At 42.9% G+C, this 16,430-nt stretch overlaps 1 protein-coding gene across 1 annotated transcript; it reads left to right on the forward strand.

The window, feature by feature from the left end:
• The first annotated feature begins 1,609 nt into the window (after nt 1-1,609).
• On the forward strand, nt 1,610-15,715 carry tbx3a (T-box transcription factor 3a). Its single transcript, XM_064307725.1, is given in 8 exon segments — nt 1,610-2,778; nt 3,933-4,200; nt 4,800-4,946; nt 7,119-7,195; nt 9,678-9,835; nt 11,779-12,139; nt 12,141-12,435; nt 14,014-15,715. Coding segments are annotated over 8 exon segments (2,127 nt in total). The 5' UTR covers nt 1,610-2,389; the 3' UTR covers nt 14,446-15,715.
• The last annotated feature ends 715 nt before the right edge of the window (nt 15,716-16,430 follow it).

The raw sequence follows: 16,430 nt of genomic DNA on the forward strand, positions 1-16,430 counted from the left end.
ATGACATGTAATTGCTAAATTTGGTTCCCAATACCGAAATCAACTTCAGTGTTGCAGACAGGCTTCTAAGGGGAGCAGTTATCTAGCTGAATGTTTAACTAAAACGGCTGGCCGCTGATGACTCCCTGCTGTTTACTTGTAAATTAATCATCCAAAAGAGTTGTCGGCGCCAGTCAAGATTTCCCCCACTGGCGCGAGGACAGGCCGGACACGTCTGACATAGTATAGCTGCACGCCGCCCGCATATGGTGCGGGTGTGCGTGCGCGCGTTTGTGATTTTTTTAAGGCAAGCACATGGATGTTCATAAATATGTCCTACTTCGTACGATGTTGCTGGAATCTCAGTGAACTAACTACTATCATAGCTCATGTTTTAAACAATTCAGATTTAGCGTGTCCATAACGATAAAAATGTTCATAGCAGTGATTATTCGTAGCTTTGATAGAAACGCAGCGCAGCAACTGAAATTCTCTGAAAGCAAGAAGAAAAAAGGTAAAGTGTAAAGTATAAAACTATTTAACCATAAATGAGACCTGTCTGGCTAATGAACACGTTTTACCTTTTCGATTTCAGTCACAGCTCAGCACCCAAGCCCCACACTTTTAGTTCCTAAAAAGCATCGAGTGGACGGGACTCCTTTCTAGACGTCGTAGGAGGGATATGGTGTGAATGCTATGCGATTTAAGGGCCTTCATTAAATATGTAAATACACTACGCACTGACGCCAAGCATCCTTAAACAAGTGTACAGAGTGGGATTAGAAGTAGGCTATCTCCAGAGTTTTTAGCGCAAGCAAGCGTAAAATTTGAGAGAGAGAGAGAGAGGGGGGGGGGATATATCTTCGAAAAGTACATGTCCGTTGCATTGCCACATTAAAATGCACAATTGTACAATTGTCAAAACTATCCTTCAGACACTATGCCCATAACTGAAATACCTAGATAGCTTTTAGCACTATTGCATCCATTGTTCAAGTCGTTGAATGAATGGTGTAAAACAAAACAACGAATAATTCATAAATTTGATGTGCAGAAACCATGCCTCATATGTCTCAGAGCGGAATAAATTTTACAATTGATGACCATCGCCATCAAAGACACAAGTAATCATGTCGGTAGAGTGTGTGTGTTCGTGCGAAAAGTAGACCTTTCTGCCGCGAATACTTTTAACATTCTTTTTAAATATGATAGTCGGTTAAACAGACATTACATAATATTATTATTATTATTATTATTATTATTATTATTAATAATAATAATAATAATAATAATAATATGCTTCTGAGTATAGAAATTAATCTAACTGAATGACATTTTTTCTGTAGGCCTATTATATCTGGTGATCCCGATCACACCTTCAAAAATTGATGTTCTGCAGACTAAAGCTAAAATCAGAAACAACGAAAGTGTCAGAAACGCAAGTGTCTATGTTAGGGGCCTGTTCTGCAGCTATCCACTCAAACGCTGCGATTTCCTCCTGACAAAATCATCGCCGCTCCTTTCAGCTCTCCGTCGCCGGGTCTCACAGACCGACCGATCATCCGTGACCCTCACGGTGTTTACTTGTTTACGTCGCGCAGCGCGAAACTGTAATATTTCGCCGCAGCGGCTCGCTACCCAACGCCTTTTTATAACTGAGGTCTGTCCCCCCTCCACCCGACCTGTCAAAACCACGCCTACAAAGCCACACAATTGGTCCGAAAGCGTCAACGAGCCTATCAACATGGTCGGTCTTCTCGCTACATGTAACACATTCATACACTTCGGAACCTACGGGGTACAGAAGCGCAGGGAATTTCTTGATGCTGCGATCTCGCCTCTTCTCCGAGAGTCTGCCGCCAGCAGGACCCCTCTTCCTCCGCTTCTTTCTCTGAAATGTGTTTGCGCGTGAAAGACAGCGGAAGCAGAAGTGTGTGTGCGCGTGAAGGCGAATGCGTGGGAGCAGAAAAGAAACAAGGAATCCAGTTCAGTGCAAACGAAACGTGTGGACATAGTTCTTTGGCGAAAAAGCAGGAACCCGGGAGTGTTTGAGTGAATTTTCAAAGGAATATCGAATTTAATATCAGCACCAAAAGAAAAGGAGAATTGGTTTTCAGCTTGTCAGTCCTCGAAGAGAAGTTCTTACTCCAACGCGACACAGGATACATTGATCACTGTATTTAATATCATACGGCGATGAATTGGTTGGAATTCCGCGAGCGGCGATAGAGAACACTGTCGGTGGAGTCAAATAAGTGGATCAGTCTCTCTGTTCGCGAGCGCAGAGAATCCATTTTAGAACTTTGAAACCGGCGAGAGACATGCTAGGAAGAAACGCTCGGAGCTGAATTGTATCCCCTCCACCGCCGTCGCAAGCATCAATACATCTGGAATACTTGTGGCGAAGTGGATGAGCTTCCTGATGAGAGATCCAGTTATTCCGGGAACAAGTATGGCATACCACCCGTTTTTACCTCACCGGGGTACGGACTTTGCCATGAGCGCAATGCTGGGTCACCAGTCCCCATTTTTCCCGGCCCTGGCGCTCCCTCCGAACGGGTCCCTTTCCCTCCCGGGAGCGCTGGGCAAACCCATCATGGACCAGCTAATGGGCGCCGCTGAAAGCAGCCTCCACTTCTCGCTGGGGCACCCGGCTGCCGCAGCCCACCTCAGGCCACTGAAATCGCTGGAGCCAGAGGAGGAGGTTGAGGATGACCCCAAAGTTCACCTGGAAGCGAAGGAACTATGGGAACAGTTCCACAAACGCGGCACCGAAATGGTTATTACAAAATCAGGAAGGTAAACGGAACTACTGTACAAACGTCAAAGGCCTACGCTTTTTTTGTGTTCCCTCCTCCCCCTTTTTCAATGAAAAAGGGTCATTTATCGGAAATGTGTCGTATCGTGGCTGATTTGTATAATTGACGGGTATCTTAAAAAAAAAAAAAAAACTTTGATTATTACCATTATAAAAATACATGTTTTTCCTGAAATGCAAAAGCTCAGTGCAGCCTAGAAAAAATGTTTGACACTTGACACTGAATTATATGGTCTTCTCGCATGCTAATGTTATCTGCTTAAATGATATAATGTAACCCAACCCAAACTATAATGGGGCCAACAATACTTTATGCAGTAACAGTTTAACTTGTTTTATGACACACTATGAAGTCATAACCCCGTACGTGGTCTCTGACAAGCCAGGCATTCTTTTTTTAATCCGCTCTGCCAACGACAAACTGGTTATCTTAAAGTTTAAAATTAATAATAATAATAACAATCATTATTATTGTTGTTATTATCATTATTATTATTATTCTTATTAATAATAATAATAATACTATAATTACTATTACTACTACAAAGTGTGTTGTACAGTACGTAGCCCTACTATTACGCATACAAAATAAAATACGGAAATTACAAATAATTCGACAATTGTTCTAACTTTGCGAAGCAGTTTTACTGTTTTTGAAGTAGTGCAATGGCGGTCGTGCTTGTTATGAACATGCAGCACTTTGCTCCCGTGTCGCTTTAGGATGGTACCTCATGGGTTCGGTTCGATGTGCACACAACGGCCCGTACCCATGACTCTTCTATTAAATACACGTCCCATTATGCCAACGGACTCTAATAACAAACAGTCAATTTCTGACATCCCGTGCAATCAACCGAACACAAATGTCTCGCCATACAAATGCAGCAGGCTGTTCTTGAGATGTGCGATCAGGTTAGTGCACCAGCGACTGCTTTAAAAGTGTAGGCCATACCGGCAAGCTCGAACCGTGAAGCCTGTGTGTAGCCTATTTGTTACATTACATTACATTTATTTGGCAGACGCTTTCATCCAAAGCGACATTGTTGCTTTGGGGAGGTTAGAGAAACAAAAAAAATATTAACAAAATGTAATTTATCGGCCTAACATCGATCATTGTTCCATTTTCCTCTTATAGACGGATGTTTCCCCCATTTAAAGTGAGGTGTACCGGCTTGGACAGGAAGGCCAAGTACATTTTATTGATGGATATCGTTGCGGCCGACGACTGCAGGTATAAATTTCATAACTCGCGGTGGATGGTGGCGGGAAAAGCAGACCCCGAAATGCCGAAGAGGATGTACATTCACCCGGACAGCCCGGCCACCGGCGAGCAGTGGATGTCCAAAGTTGTCAATTTTCACAAACTTAAATTGACAAATAACATCTCCGACAAGCATGGATTTGTAAGTTGCCGTTTTATTATTGTTAATATTTATTATTATTATTATTATTATTATTATTATTACTACTACTACTACTACTACTACTAGGCCTAGTCCGCAAAATATCGATCATAGTTCATAGTCCTGATGCGTAAGCCGACTTTTTATCCTGCGGTTTATTTTTGTCTGAGGCCTTTCATGGTTTAGCTTTGTTTGTGGTTCCCAGGTAATTTCCGTTTCGGTTAATTTGCATCTTAGCTGAACCATTTAAACATGTTTGTAAACGTGGAGCTTATTTCAAGTTACGTGTATGCCAACGCTGTTTTTAGAATTGGTTGTAACCGAGGCAGATCCCTAAACATTGAGGCCTAACATGGAATTAACTCATAGGTATAATACCTGAAGTGAATAGCCCCATACATCTTAAGAAATTAGTGTACTTTTGAAATGATCATCGGGTTATTTAAAATGTGTTGTTTCAAATTATCATTCGATTAATAAAATGTGTTGGTTGTAGCCTATTCAGCCGGCCTGCCAACGAAATGCAGCCCATTGGCGGATGGAAAAGGAGAAACACTGTTTGTTTGTTATTTTAAATCAATAATTGTTTCCTGTTACAGACGATTCTGAACTCCATGCACAAATACCAGCCAAGGTTTCACATCGTCAGGGCCAACGATATTCTCAAACTTCCCTACAGTACATTCAGGACCTACGTTTTTCCAGAAACGGACTTCATTGCCGTAACAGCATACCAAAACGACAAGGTAGGAACGAATATGTTCTATTATTATTATTATTGTCATTATTTGAATTATTATTATCGTTATTATTGTTGTTGTTGTTGTTATTGTTATTAGTAGCAGTAGTAGTACCGGCCGCAGCAGTTGGTTTTATGTAAACCAGAGAATGAAGGCCTGTTGTAGCGCATGGACACATATCCTGCTATAAAAAAAATGTGCTCTACATCAAGCTTAAAATACTGGGTAATGCTTTTATGGTGGGAGAATTGACAGCAAAATATAGCCTACCGTGAAACATTTCTGAAAAACTTATGCATTCCGCTCACTGCTTGCCTGCAGTACTGGGCCTTCTGTCAGTACTGGCTTTGCAATGCAAAGGGCTATGCGTAGGCCAATGCAGGTTATCTTAATTACATTTTATCAGGGAAAGGAAAGGAGGATTCGCCAAATCACGTTTGTGTCCTTTGGAGGATAGCTGGGTCAAAGTGCAGCGGAGGCCGTTTTGGAATTCGAAGCGATACAATGGTTTCATCAATACCGTATCTACATTAGGCCATCGGGGATTCTATCGGCACGCACGAGGATTTTTTAAATTTATTTTTTCCATTTAGAATGAGAAAATATTTTCAACCGCAGCCGCTTCCGGTTGGTTAAAGGATGAAGTACAAAGTCAAATAAATAGTTAAGCGTATACATATGCATACACTCGTAATGCGGTCCTTCGTGTTGCCAGAACTAGTATGAAAACAGTGCTACTTGAATATAGCTAAAGAGGACCCTTTTAAAACATATTTAAGTTTTCTTTAAAAAATGAGTTTGGGTGCTTTTAAATCTTACATTTGATTTCAGAAATTTCTATTATCCAGCACTGACCACTATAATGGAATACATTTGTATAGATGGGAACACTCCAAAGATCAAAGAGACTTTACATAGGGCAGCTGGCGGTTGGTTTAGGTGTCTTTAAGGCGCTTTCTCCCCGAATTTCTGTGTGTGGGAGGGGCGTCGGGGCTCTGCGATGTCCTCATTTTTAAATTGTAGAATCTGCGACATGTAGTACATGTGTTTAAATCGAAGTGGTGTTGCATCCAGATCAGAGAATATTACAGACGACGAAGAAAACGGCACAGGGCACGCGCGCTGCTTGTTTTCATCGCCAGACAATGGTTGCGTGAGTCAGCGCAGAGTGCTGAACGGAACAGGAGAGAGAAGTAGAGAGTGGGTGGGGGAGTAATCACGGTGCATGCTGGATATTCTGTGTACTTGCGTGAAATTTCTGAGCAGGGAAAATGTTGCGCACCAGTCAAACCTTTGTCATCGTTTGACTGGGGGGGGGGGGGGGGGAAACCTTGGGAGTAGACGGCGGTATCGCCTATTTTGCTTTATTTTATTTTTTTTACTCGATATCACGTGGCACTTGCGAACCATGTAGATTACGATTGGGACCATGTGTTGACTGCTTTGCAAATGTTTTGCTACGGACGAAAAAATAAAAATAAAAACATCCAAGGCTCAATTTAAAAATGTTTCAAAAAAGAAAATAATACATGCATTTTAAATCTACTGTGGGATTACGTGGTGCGCACGAGCTTCCCATCGTGGGAAAAGTCAACCTTTCGACAAGCTTTGAAAATCCGTTTCACAAATGGGTGTACGGTACCATTAAAAATATAAAAAAATTACTGACAGGTAAGGCCGTCTTCGGTTTGAATTTAGCTGAAGTCATGTGTCATCTCCGATCAAAGGTCAGACTCTTTGTAATGTAAAACGGCTTTGGGCTTGTTATTTGATTATTCATATATACAAACACACTGGAGATAAAATGGAATTACCCTGTGTTTGACAGTATCATGTGTTAGACAGCGTCACCTGCTCTGGGGGCACTATTGTTGGAGCTGTAAAGCTGATGAACGATCGTATGCGTGTCAATGAATACTGTATGCAAATGAACGTGGCACCTCAAACACGATCATAACAGACAGTGTGGGATATTGAAGTTCTCCGAGACGTGTATTATATTTTAGTACCTGTGCGCGGAGAAACTGGTAAATAGCACTGTATAACTGACAGAATTCTCCCTTTCCACAACGTCTGAATGTCTGACAGTGTTGCTTGTGTTTGATGAGAGAGGGGTAACCTCGCTAACCCCTCCCAAAACTCACTTCTCTCCCTGCCCTTTAACCCTTTGCGTTTCAGATCACGCAGCTGAAAATCGACCACAATCCTTTCGCTAAGGGGTTCCGCGATACAGGCAATGGGAGGAGAGAAAAGAGGTATGGTGTTTTTTAGTTTTTTTTTTTCTTCTTTTTTTGAGGGTGGGGTGGTGGGCGAGGGTCAAGAAGTCCATTCTCTGCTGTGAAACCAGAAATAATTTGGTAAGAAATGTGTGTGAAAGACAGATGGGGAAATGGGTATAGCCAAATCGACCCTGAATAGTTATACCCACCTCATACAGCAGCCCTATAGCCCTGAATGCTCATACCCACCTAATACAGCAGCCCTACAGCCCTGAATGCTCATACCCACCTCATACAGCAGCCCTACAGCCCTGAATGCTCATACCCACCTCATACAGCAGCCCTACAGCCCTGAATGCTCATACCCACCTCATACAGCAGCCCTACAGCCCTGAATGCTCATACCCACCTAATACAGCAGCCCTACAGCCCTGAATGCTCATACCCACCTCATACAGCAGCCCTATGGCCCTGAATGCTCATACCCACCTCATACAGCAGCCCTACAGCCCTGAATGCTCATACCCACCTCATACAGGAGCCCTATAGCCCTGAATGCTCATACCCACCTCATACAGCAGCCCTACAGCCCTGAATGCTCATACCCACCTCATACAGCAGCCCTACAGCCCTATAGCCCTGAATGCTCATACCCACCTCATACAGCAGCCCTAAGGCCCTGAATGCTCATACCCACCTCATACAGCAGCCCTAAGGCCCTGAATGCTCATACCCACCTCATACAGCAGCCCTAAGGCCCTGAATGCTCATACCCACCTCATACAGCAGCCCTACAGCCCTGAATGCTTATACCCACCTCATACAGCAGACCTAAGGCCCTGAATGCTTATACCCACCTCATACAGCAGCCCTAAGGCCCTGAATGCTCATACCCACCTCATACAGGAGCCCTATAGCCCTGAATGCTCATACCCACCTCATACAGCAGCCCTACAGCCCTGAATGCTCATACCCACCTCATACAGCAGCCCTAAGGCCCTGAATGCTTATACCTCCCTCATACAGAAGCACTATAGCCCTGAATGCTCATACTCACCTCATACAGCAGTCCTATGGCCCGGATTAAACTTTAAAGAATGCTCATACCTGTAATTAGCTACAACTGCACTGAGAAGCAGTAAGATTAAAGGCGGCAGTACACTCAAGACGAAACAGAACTTTTTGAACAAATTAACACGTTTTGAACGAGAGACGAACAAAAAGACAGTGTCTTGATTTTGTACGGCAAGCCCCTAGCAAGACCAGCTAGCCAAATAGTTTGAAGTGATAAACAGCCTACCAGTTTGCAGACCCCACCCCCCCACCTGCAATTGGCCAGAATATCACATGGTTGGTTGTTGTGTCACAGTTGACCAGCCGGGGGGTGGAGCTGAACTTTCTTTTCTGGTTCATCTCACCACTGCCCTGTCCAATGGCAGCATCGTCAAGGTCATGACTGGAATATTTTGGAGGTGAATACTTTTGAGCGAAGCGAAGTGCAAGGACGTCATCATCTATGATGATTGATCGTGCAGAGATTTTAAGGACAACTAAATGCGCTCAAATGCCTGGCACGATGTCTTCCACACGTAATATCCGGCTCTGCTGACCGCTGCCTTGTAGTCGTGTGCCCCCAGCGGCGTGGAGTGACATTACACGAAGAACGCGGAGTTTGTATCGAGTATACTGACAACATGTTCATCAGTGGTTCTTTTTACAAAAGTTTGTACGTTGTTTGGAGTATACTGCCCACTTAAAGAGAACAGTTCAGCTTTGATGGAGCTGAACATTAAGAAAAAAAAATAATTTTGTGTATATTATGTATATATTTATGTGTGTGTGTGTGAAAGTGTGTGTATATGCACACACACACACACTGTGCTGGCACAAATTATGGAAACACTGCATTCATAAACAGAGTTTCATAATTAATGCAATATGTGCAACAATTTCCTTTTTTGACATTAGTGTACAATGAAAATGAAAATGTCTCCAAGAAACAGCGAAGAAAGGTCACAAATGTTTTAAGAGTACTAAACCTCTTTAAATTTTCCATTATTTGTGCAAGTACTGTATATAGATAAAATGGTGCACAAGTAGTCTGTGTGTATATAGATGCTTTTGGGAATCTTGAAGAAAGATTTATGTTAGTGATCTACATGTGTTTATTATTATTATTATTGTGGAAGAGGAAGGTGATGAGGAATTGTGTCTATTTATTAACATTTTAATGAATGTTGTATGCATGTCATCAAAATTATATGTTGCTTCCACTGAGGTTACCAACATTTTTCGTCGCCCCCTCAACGAAAGCACATTTTTAGGCGCTTGCTTTCCCAGAACAGCGAACGACACCGAGGAGATGTTTTACTCCTCGAAGTGAAATCGAGGAGTAAAAACAGGACGCCTCTCGTGTTAGCGAGCGAACGGCACGCGTAGCGTTGACAGCGTTTATCAAAGCCGTGTCTCTCTCTCCCCCCCCCTCCCCCCATCCCCCATCCCCCCCACCCCCGTACAGGAAACAGTTGGCCCTGCAGTCCATCAGATCTTACGAGGAGCACCAGCGGAAAGAGAACGGGACGTCCGACGACTCCGCGGGCGAGCAGGCCCCTTTCAAGCGCTTTGGCCAGACCCCGTCACCCGCGGCGACCACCGCGGGCCCGCCCAACCTGAAAGGTGAGCGAGCTCGCCCGTCAAAAAAAAAAACAGCTGGTGGGGTGCGTGTTCAGGTTTGCTTTGCTGCTTCGCGGCGATTAATACGGAGGTTTTGTTTTTTTTGTGGGGCCGTGCACAGCTTTGGCTGTGGAACTTGGCGCTGGACCAAGTCCGAGCCGCTGTCCTTTTCGGATTAAACTTTAAAGAACATCCAGGGCCCCCACGGGTTCTTTTCTTAAAAAAAAAAAGAAAAGTCTAATCCTGGGAAAGTATTTGAATGTTTGTACCGAGTGTACAGTCTATAAATCAGTCTTGTATGGATGGTAATTAAGACTATTTTTCAAGGATGATTAACAGTAAATTCAGGTTTCAAATGATATGCAGGCTACGTGCTAATAACTGTGGAAATATAATGATATACCAATCTATTATTCAAGAAGAAAAAAAACACTGTGGAAACTTTTTAAAACTTTGTGGATTTTTTTTTTAGTTCACTGTCTAGATAGTACGAAAGAAGGGGAATTTTTTGGTTGGGGATTTTTAAAAAATGTAATGCATATTTGTTCATACTTTTATTGAATTATGCGATTGATTGCAAATGATAATTTGTGGAAGAAGCCATTTTGAAGTCATAAAAGGACAAGATCTTTCAGGCATCTTCAAAATGGGTGTTCCCGTTCTTACAATCTTAGTAGCTGTTAGCTGGAAACCTGCTAAATGTTGTACAAACTTACGTTCATAATCGCCAATGTGCCCAAACAAATATTACCTTTGACAAATCTGCCACCATTCAACATAATTACAATGTTTAGTAGCCAATTTATGTATAGTGTTTCAACTCACAATATTTTTTAATACTAATATTCATTATTCGGGAACTACAGACCCAGCCCTTTTCCCCCTAAATTTATTACACTTAAAAAGAAAACACTTTATGTTTCATCTTATCCACGGATTTACATCCTTCAGAAAAGTGTTGGAAGTTACTGTCTTCGCTCTCAGGACCTGTTCCTGCTATCTGTCCCTAAAGCCCGTACTGAATTGGGAAATAGGGCGTTTAAGTATGCTGCTCCCTTTTCTTGGAATCAGTTGCAAAATGACCTGAATCTTCGGGAGCTGGTCTCATTGGATGCTTTTAAAGTAATTCTTAATGATTTGGAGGCAGGCACATCAGGCTGCAGAAGTTTTGAATGAATTATATTGCCCCAATGTGATCCCTGATGTTGATGATTTATGACGAATATTGATAATTATTTAAATATTTCAAATATTTTTTTACTGTATTTTGTGATTCTGTAATTTTTATTTATTGTAAACTGTTATATGTTGTTATGTCTGCAACCCTGTTAATTGTGCTGCTGCCCTGTCTTGGCCAGGACGCTCTTGTAAAAGAGATTTTTAATCTCAGTGAGACTTTTCCTATTTAAATAAAGGTTAACAAATAAATAATATTTATTTGTTAGGTTCCAGCTGAAGCCAGTTATTTTCAACAAATATTTCAACAGTTCCTAGGATTGTGCTTTGAAAGACGCATCAGTATTGTACTTATAATTAACCTTTGACATGGATAGTGGAGCTCGAATCATACTTGTGGAAAGTTGATAAAAGTTGATCATAAAATTTTGAATGAGAGACAGTAAAGCATACGCTAAATCAGGGTGGGGTTGCAGTTGTTCTGTCTATCCCACTTAATGCTTTCCCTTAGTTTGAACATTGCGCTAGGCCATCGCCCCGCAGCTTTCCGTCTGACCATTAATATATTTTGCTGGAATAAACAGTAATGAAAATAAGGGTATGGTCCCCTTTTGCGAGGGCAGACGGTCAGTGAAACTTTGGCTCACGCATTAGGGAATTTGTCCTGTAAGTTTTGTCTCTTTTGTAAGATCTGACTAAACGGCTCTCCCGCTGATCGCCTCTCTCTCGTCTCTCACTCCCTCTCTGAATCTCCGCTTCCTCTCTGCAAGACTTCTGCGAGAGCGAGGAAGACAGCGACGACGAGAGCAAGGACGGGAACCCACAGGACCCGCACGACTCGGGCGGGATCTCCACCACCACCACCGCCGCCGCCGCCACCGCCGATCCCGCCAGGGAGCGCCTGTCCTCCTCCTCCGGCGGCGGCGGCGGCGGCGTGGGCGGCAGCGGTGCGCGGCGGGCGCGCGAGGACCCTCCGCCCGCGCCGGGCAGCCCGGCGGACCCCCGGCGGAGCCCGCTCACCCTCATCTCCAGCACCACCCGGGCCGGGGAGGACCCCCGGAGCCCCGCCCCGCCCGGGCCGCCCAAGGCGGCGGCGGTGGAGGAGGAGGAGGACTACCCGCCGCTGGGCGTCGGGGGACGGCGGCGCGCATAGCCTGCATAACTTCGGCTTCCCGCCGGGCCTGGCGGGGCAGCAGTTTTTCGGGGGGCACCTGGGCGGGGCGCACCCCTTCCTCCTGCACCCCGGCCAGTTCGGCGTGGGCGCCGCCTTCCCCGGCATGGCGGGCATGGGGCCCCTGCTCGCCGCCGTCTCGTCCGGCGGCATGGGCGCCATGGACGCCGTCGGCATGGTGACCCCCCCCCCTCAGGGCCTGGGGGGGGGCCCGGGGCTGCCCTTTCACCTGCAGCAGCACATGCTGGCGTCTCAGGTAAGAAGCACCTGTGGAAGCAGGGCTTTGACCTGGCAGCGCAGCGGATACAATCAGTCTGAACTGCTGATCGCATACTGAAGCACCTAATGTTTAAAAACATTTACTGCCTGGCCATGGGATAAACTAATGATGACCTTATTATAATATTTACATTTAAACACAATATGGGCAACAACAAGAATACAAATTGTTATAAAAATGATACCTGTTGAACCTTAATTTTACACTTTTTCTAATTTAAAGGTGCAAGAGATTACTACGGGCTTGTATTTCCTCGCATTTTGGTCATATTTTTGTGGCTGTACAGTTGGAACGCGATTTCTAAACCGCAAGTTTAACTTTCGATTATGAGAAAACGGCAGAACCGCGTCAACAACTGAGTAGAGTTGTGGGGACGTTTTCCAAAAGAAAACACATTAAAATACCTGTTCCACGGGGAGGGAGGGGGGTGCGGGGGTGGATGGTTAACATCCAAACTTCAGAAATAAAATATATATAAAGACCTTTTCAATGTCGGTTCAATGTGGGAAAACATTGCTACTTGTTAAAAGCCAAGGAATTTGCGGTAACTACAAACTCCTGACGTTTGTCTTCCGTTATAGCTTTCTAGTAAGGAAGTGCTAATTGCATTCATCGGCTGGAAAGAATGTGTATAGCCCATGTTGTGAGCTGACGGTAAAAGTAGCCTACCACCATAGTTGTGACCGGTTCTGTCCAATCGCAAATGAATACATCTACCTACTTTTGTCATAAGAGAAAACTAATAATAATGGCAAACTTTTACAGTTAATAGGAATGTGATACTGACCCATAAAATCTTTTCCAGAAAAGTTTTCATATTTTTCGTTAGATCATGACCTCCTGAATTAACAAAATATATATATACTGTAATTAATAGTAAAATGTAGGCTAGCACGTAACCATTAAGTTTAGATTGAATCTGGACCAAGGGCTTGATAACTTGTTGAAAAGCCGTTTGGGAGTGGTTTAACAGCGCAGTTGATTGAATCTGCTCCTTATCCACACATTGATAGGCGTGACAACACACAGATTTAATAAATGAAATTAAAACCGAGTAGTCAAAGAAAAAGCGAGTTTAATGCAGTGTTAAGTCACCTTTTTCGCGTGTTCTCGTGCTGATGTTGATTCCAAGCGGTCAGAAATACATTCGGCGGGAATTACAGTAGACTGTACAGAATTAAACCATTTATCTGAAATGGAGTTTCCACTTTCTGAACAGATAGTCTTCTCCACAATATTTCTTTTACAACCAGTTCCTATCCGCATTTAAACCACACTAATTTATTATTATTATTATTATTATGTATGCCTGTAGCGGTGGCTTAACGTTTGGATTATATTGCATAAACACAGCGTTTCAAACAGAACCTCCGCATGGGCTATCACCACACTAAAAAAGACAACGGGCAGAATTAGTATCTACATTTGTAACTGGAATATTTACAGAATAATTGTGTTATCGAAGGCGCAAGTGGTTTAAGCTGTTCCATATTCAGTGGCTCTGTGTAGTCTGGGTAGGCGACTCATTAATTTGTCATTTTGCTTTTTTCACAGGGCCTAGCGATGTCCCCATTCGGAAGCCTTTTCCCGTATCCGTACACATACATGGCGGCTGCTGCCGCCGCTTCGTCTGTGGCCTCGTCCTCGGTTCACCGGCACCCGTTTCTGAACGCGATGCGCCCTCGGCTAAGGTACAGCCCCTACACCGTCCCCATGAACGTGCCGGACAGCACCCTGCTGACGACAGCCAGCCCCTCTCTGGCCGGCAGCGCCATCGAGCTGAAAGGGAACGCCATGGCAACGAGTCCGACTCTGGACTCCACCTCAGAGGTCAACAGCAGGTCTTCGACCATGTCCTCGCGCTCCCTGTCCCTGTCACCAAAAACGTGCCAGGAAAAGGATCCGACCAGCGAACTGCAAAGCATTCAACGCCTGGTCAGCGGACTGGATACAAAACACGACAGGCCCCGAAGCCTGTCGCCTTAAACCACTGCAGTGATGGATTAACAACAAAATAATTTTTAACAATACCGATCAACGTTTCTATTGAATGCGGGTTTGAACTGCAGAACCGACGGAATCATTGGACTTTTGAAATGCACTTTGTTTGAATAAAGAATTGATTTGTATATTTGTTTTGTTTTAATCCAGAAACGAGTTTTGAACTTTCCCCGTATACCATACAAGTATTGAAACTGAAAGTTTGGAAAGGTCGGTTAGTTGCTGCTATGCCCCATATATTTTTTCTAAGTCGATTTGCGAGGGTAACGAAAAGGATTTAGTTTAATACTCCGAATTGGTTCTGAGGATTTGTATACATATCCGTTGATCTTATAAAGTATGCTGTATGTGACGCAGGCCTACTATATAAAGCGCTATACGAGGCCTGTGGTTGTTTTCGGCGCGATGGAAATGAGTTTGCATGACCCACACTTGGTTAAAATATCTAGTTTGCGACTGCCAGAAGCGTATTGTATTTTTAAAAAGACCAAAATATGACAAATAAAATATTAAATAAAGTATGCGTTGGCACCATTTAAAAATATTTCTAGGACGTTATCATATTTTCCTTTCCCCCCACACGTTTATGATTGAATTCATTGTACCTGTAAATTGGAAAAGGGAATTTGAAAGGAAAAACAACAAAAATTGAAACGTGGACTATTAATGTAAATATCTATATATTGAAAGTATTTATGTAATTATTTGATATTACGTGTAAATATAATGGATTTGATGTTTCGGAGTTTCTTTAATTTATTGTTGATATACCTGTTTTAAAATAGTTTGTGAACTGGTTTGTTTTTGTTATCGTTTTTTTTTCTGAATACGGAGTTACTTGTCTTGTCTCAAACTCTCCTACATTTCTCTTATCTTGTAAAGTTAATTTCTGTTTTCTTAGACACAATCATGTGCCATTGTGGCTTTCGGCGTTGTCTATTGGTTAAAATGCTACTATTCAGTTTAATTAAAATGACACTATGGTGCGCAATGGCTTGAAAAGTGATTACGTTTTTTCTTATTTAAACGTTTTTTTTATTCGTGTCAAAATGAACCACTTTCTCAACATATATTGCCGTTTGAATGTGAAAGTGGCGAATCTTAAAACATGAAGGTTTATTTCGTGTGTGTGAAAGTTGTCCACGGGTGCTGAAGTAGCCTATTTTCAGTTTTTCGTTTTTTTTTTTTTCTTTTCTTTAGTTAATAACATCAGTGATGTTAATTGAACGTTTCAATAAAAAATATTGAAGTCTTATCTGTTTCAAAGCGGACACCGTTGGCTTCTTATTGAATATCTGCGACAGAAATGCGTATTAGTGTCTGCACTAGCACTCTCAAAACAGATGTGTTAAGAACAACACAAAACGAGCCATTTTAACACGCCTTATGTTACCTTCAACACAACCTGCGTTAAAAGGCCCCCCTTTGTAACACATGAATTATGTATGCGTGACGAAAGTAGTAACTTTGACACAAAATGTGTTGAAAGTAACAGAAAAGTTGAAAAGTCCACGCGCCGCAATTACTGCTCTCAGAACTGTTTATTCGCCACAAAATGCTTCAACCAGCACTCGGTCTTAATTGGTCAGAATGGCGCCCGGACCTTATTCCCATTTTCGCGTGCTCTGCGCCGAAATTATCTTTTTGGGACTGCATGTGTTTTCTTTATTTTTATTAATGGTGAGCATTAATCTTTGTTATGCCAATTTACAGAAAATGATATGCTTTTTCAAGCTTTCAGCTCTGTGCAAATTATACAGCTTCTGACATTAGTATTTTGTAAGCGATTTCCACGGCTATGGTATATTTAAAAAGACACGTTTTACAGCCCACTGTGCACATTTACTTTAATACTAAAAAGCTAATGGCCTCTGCATAGATTTTTTTTCTATTTTCAGAAAAAATCGAGATATGTAAACTTCAAACATAATATTTACTGGAAATCTCCCACACGCCTGACAAACGTGTAG

Source organism: Anguilla rostrata, chromosome 14 (genome assembly GCF_018555375.3).
Source record: "Anguilla rostrata isolate EN2019 chromosome 14, ASM1855537v3, whole genome shotgun sequence".
Classification (NCBI taxonomy): domain Eukaryota; kingdom Metazoa; phylum Chordata; class Actinopteri; order Anguilliformes; family Anguillidae; genus Anguilla; species Anguilla rostrata.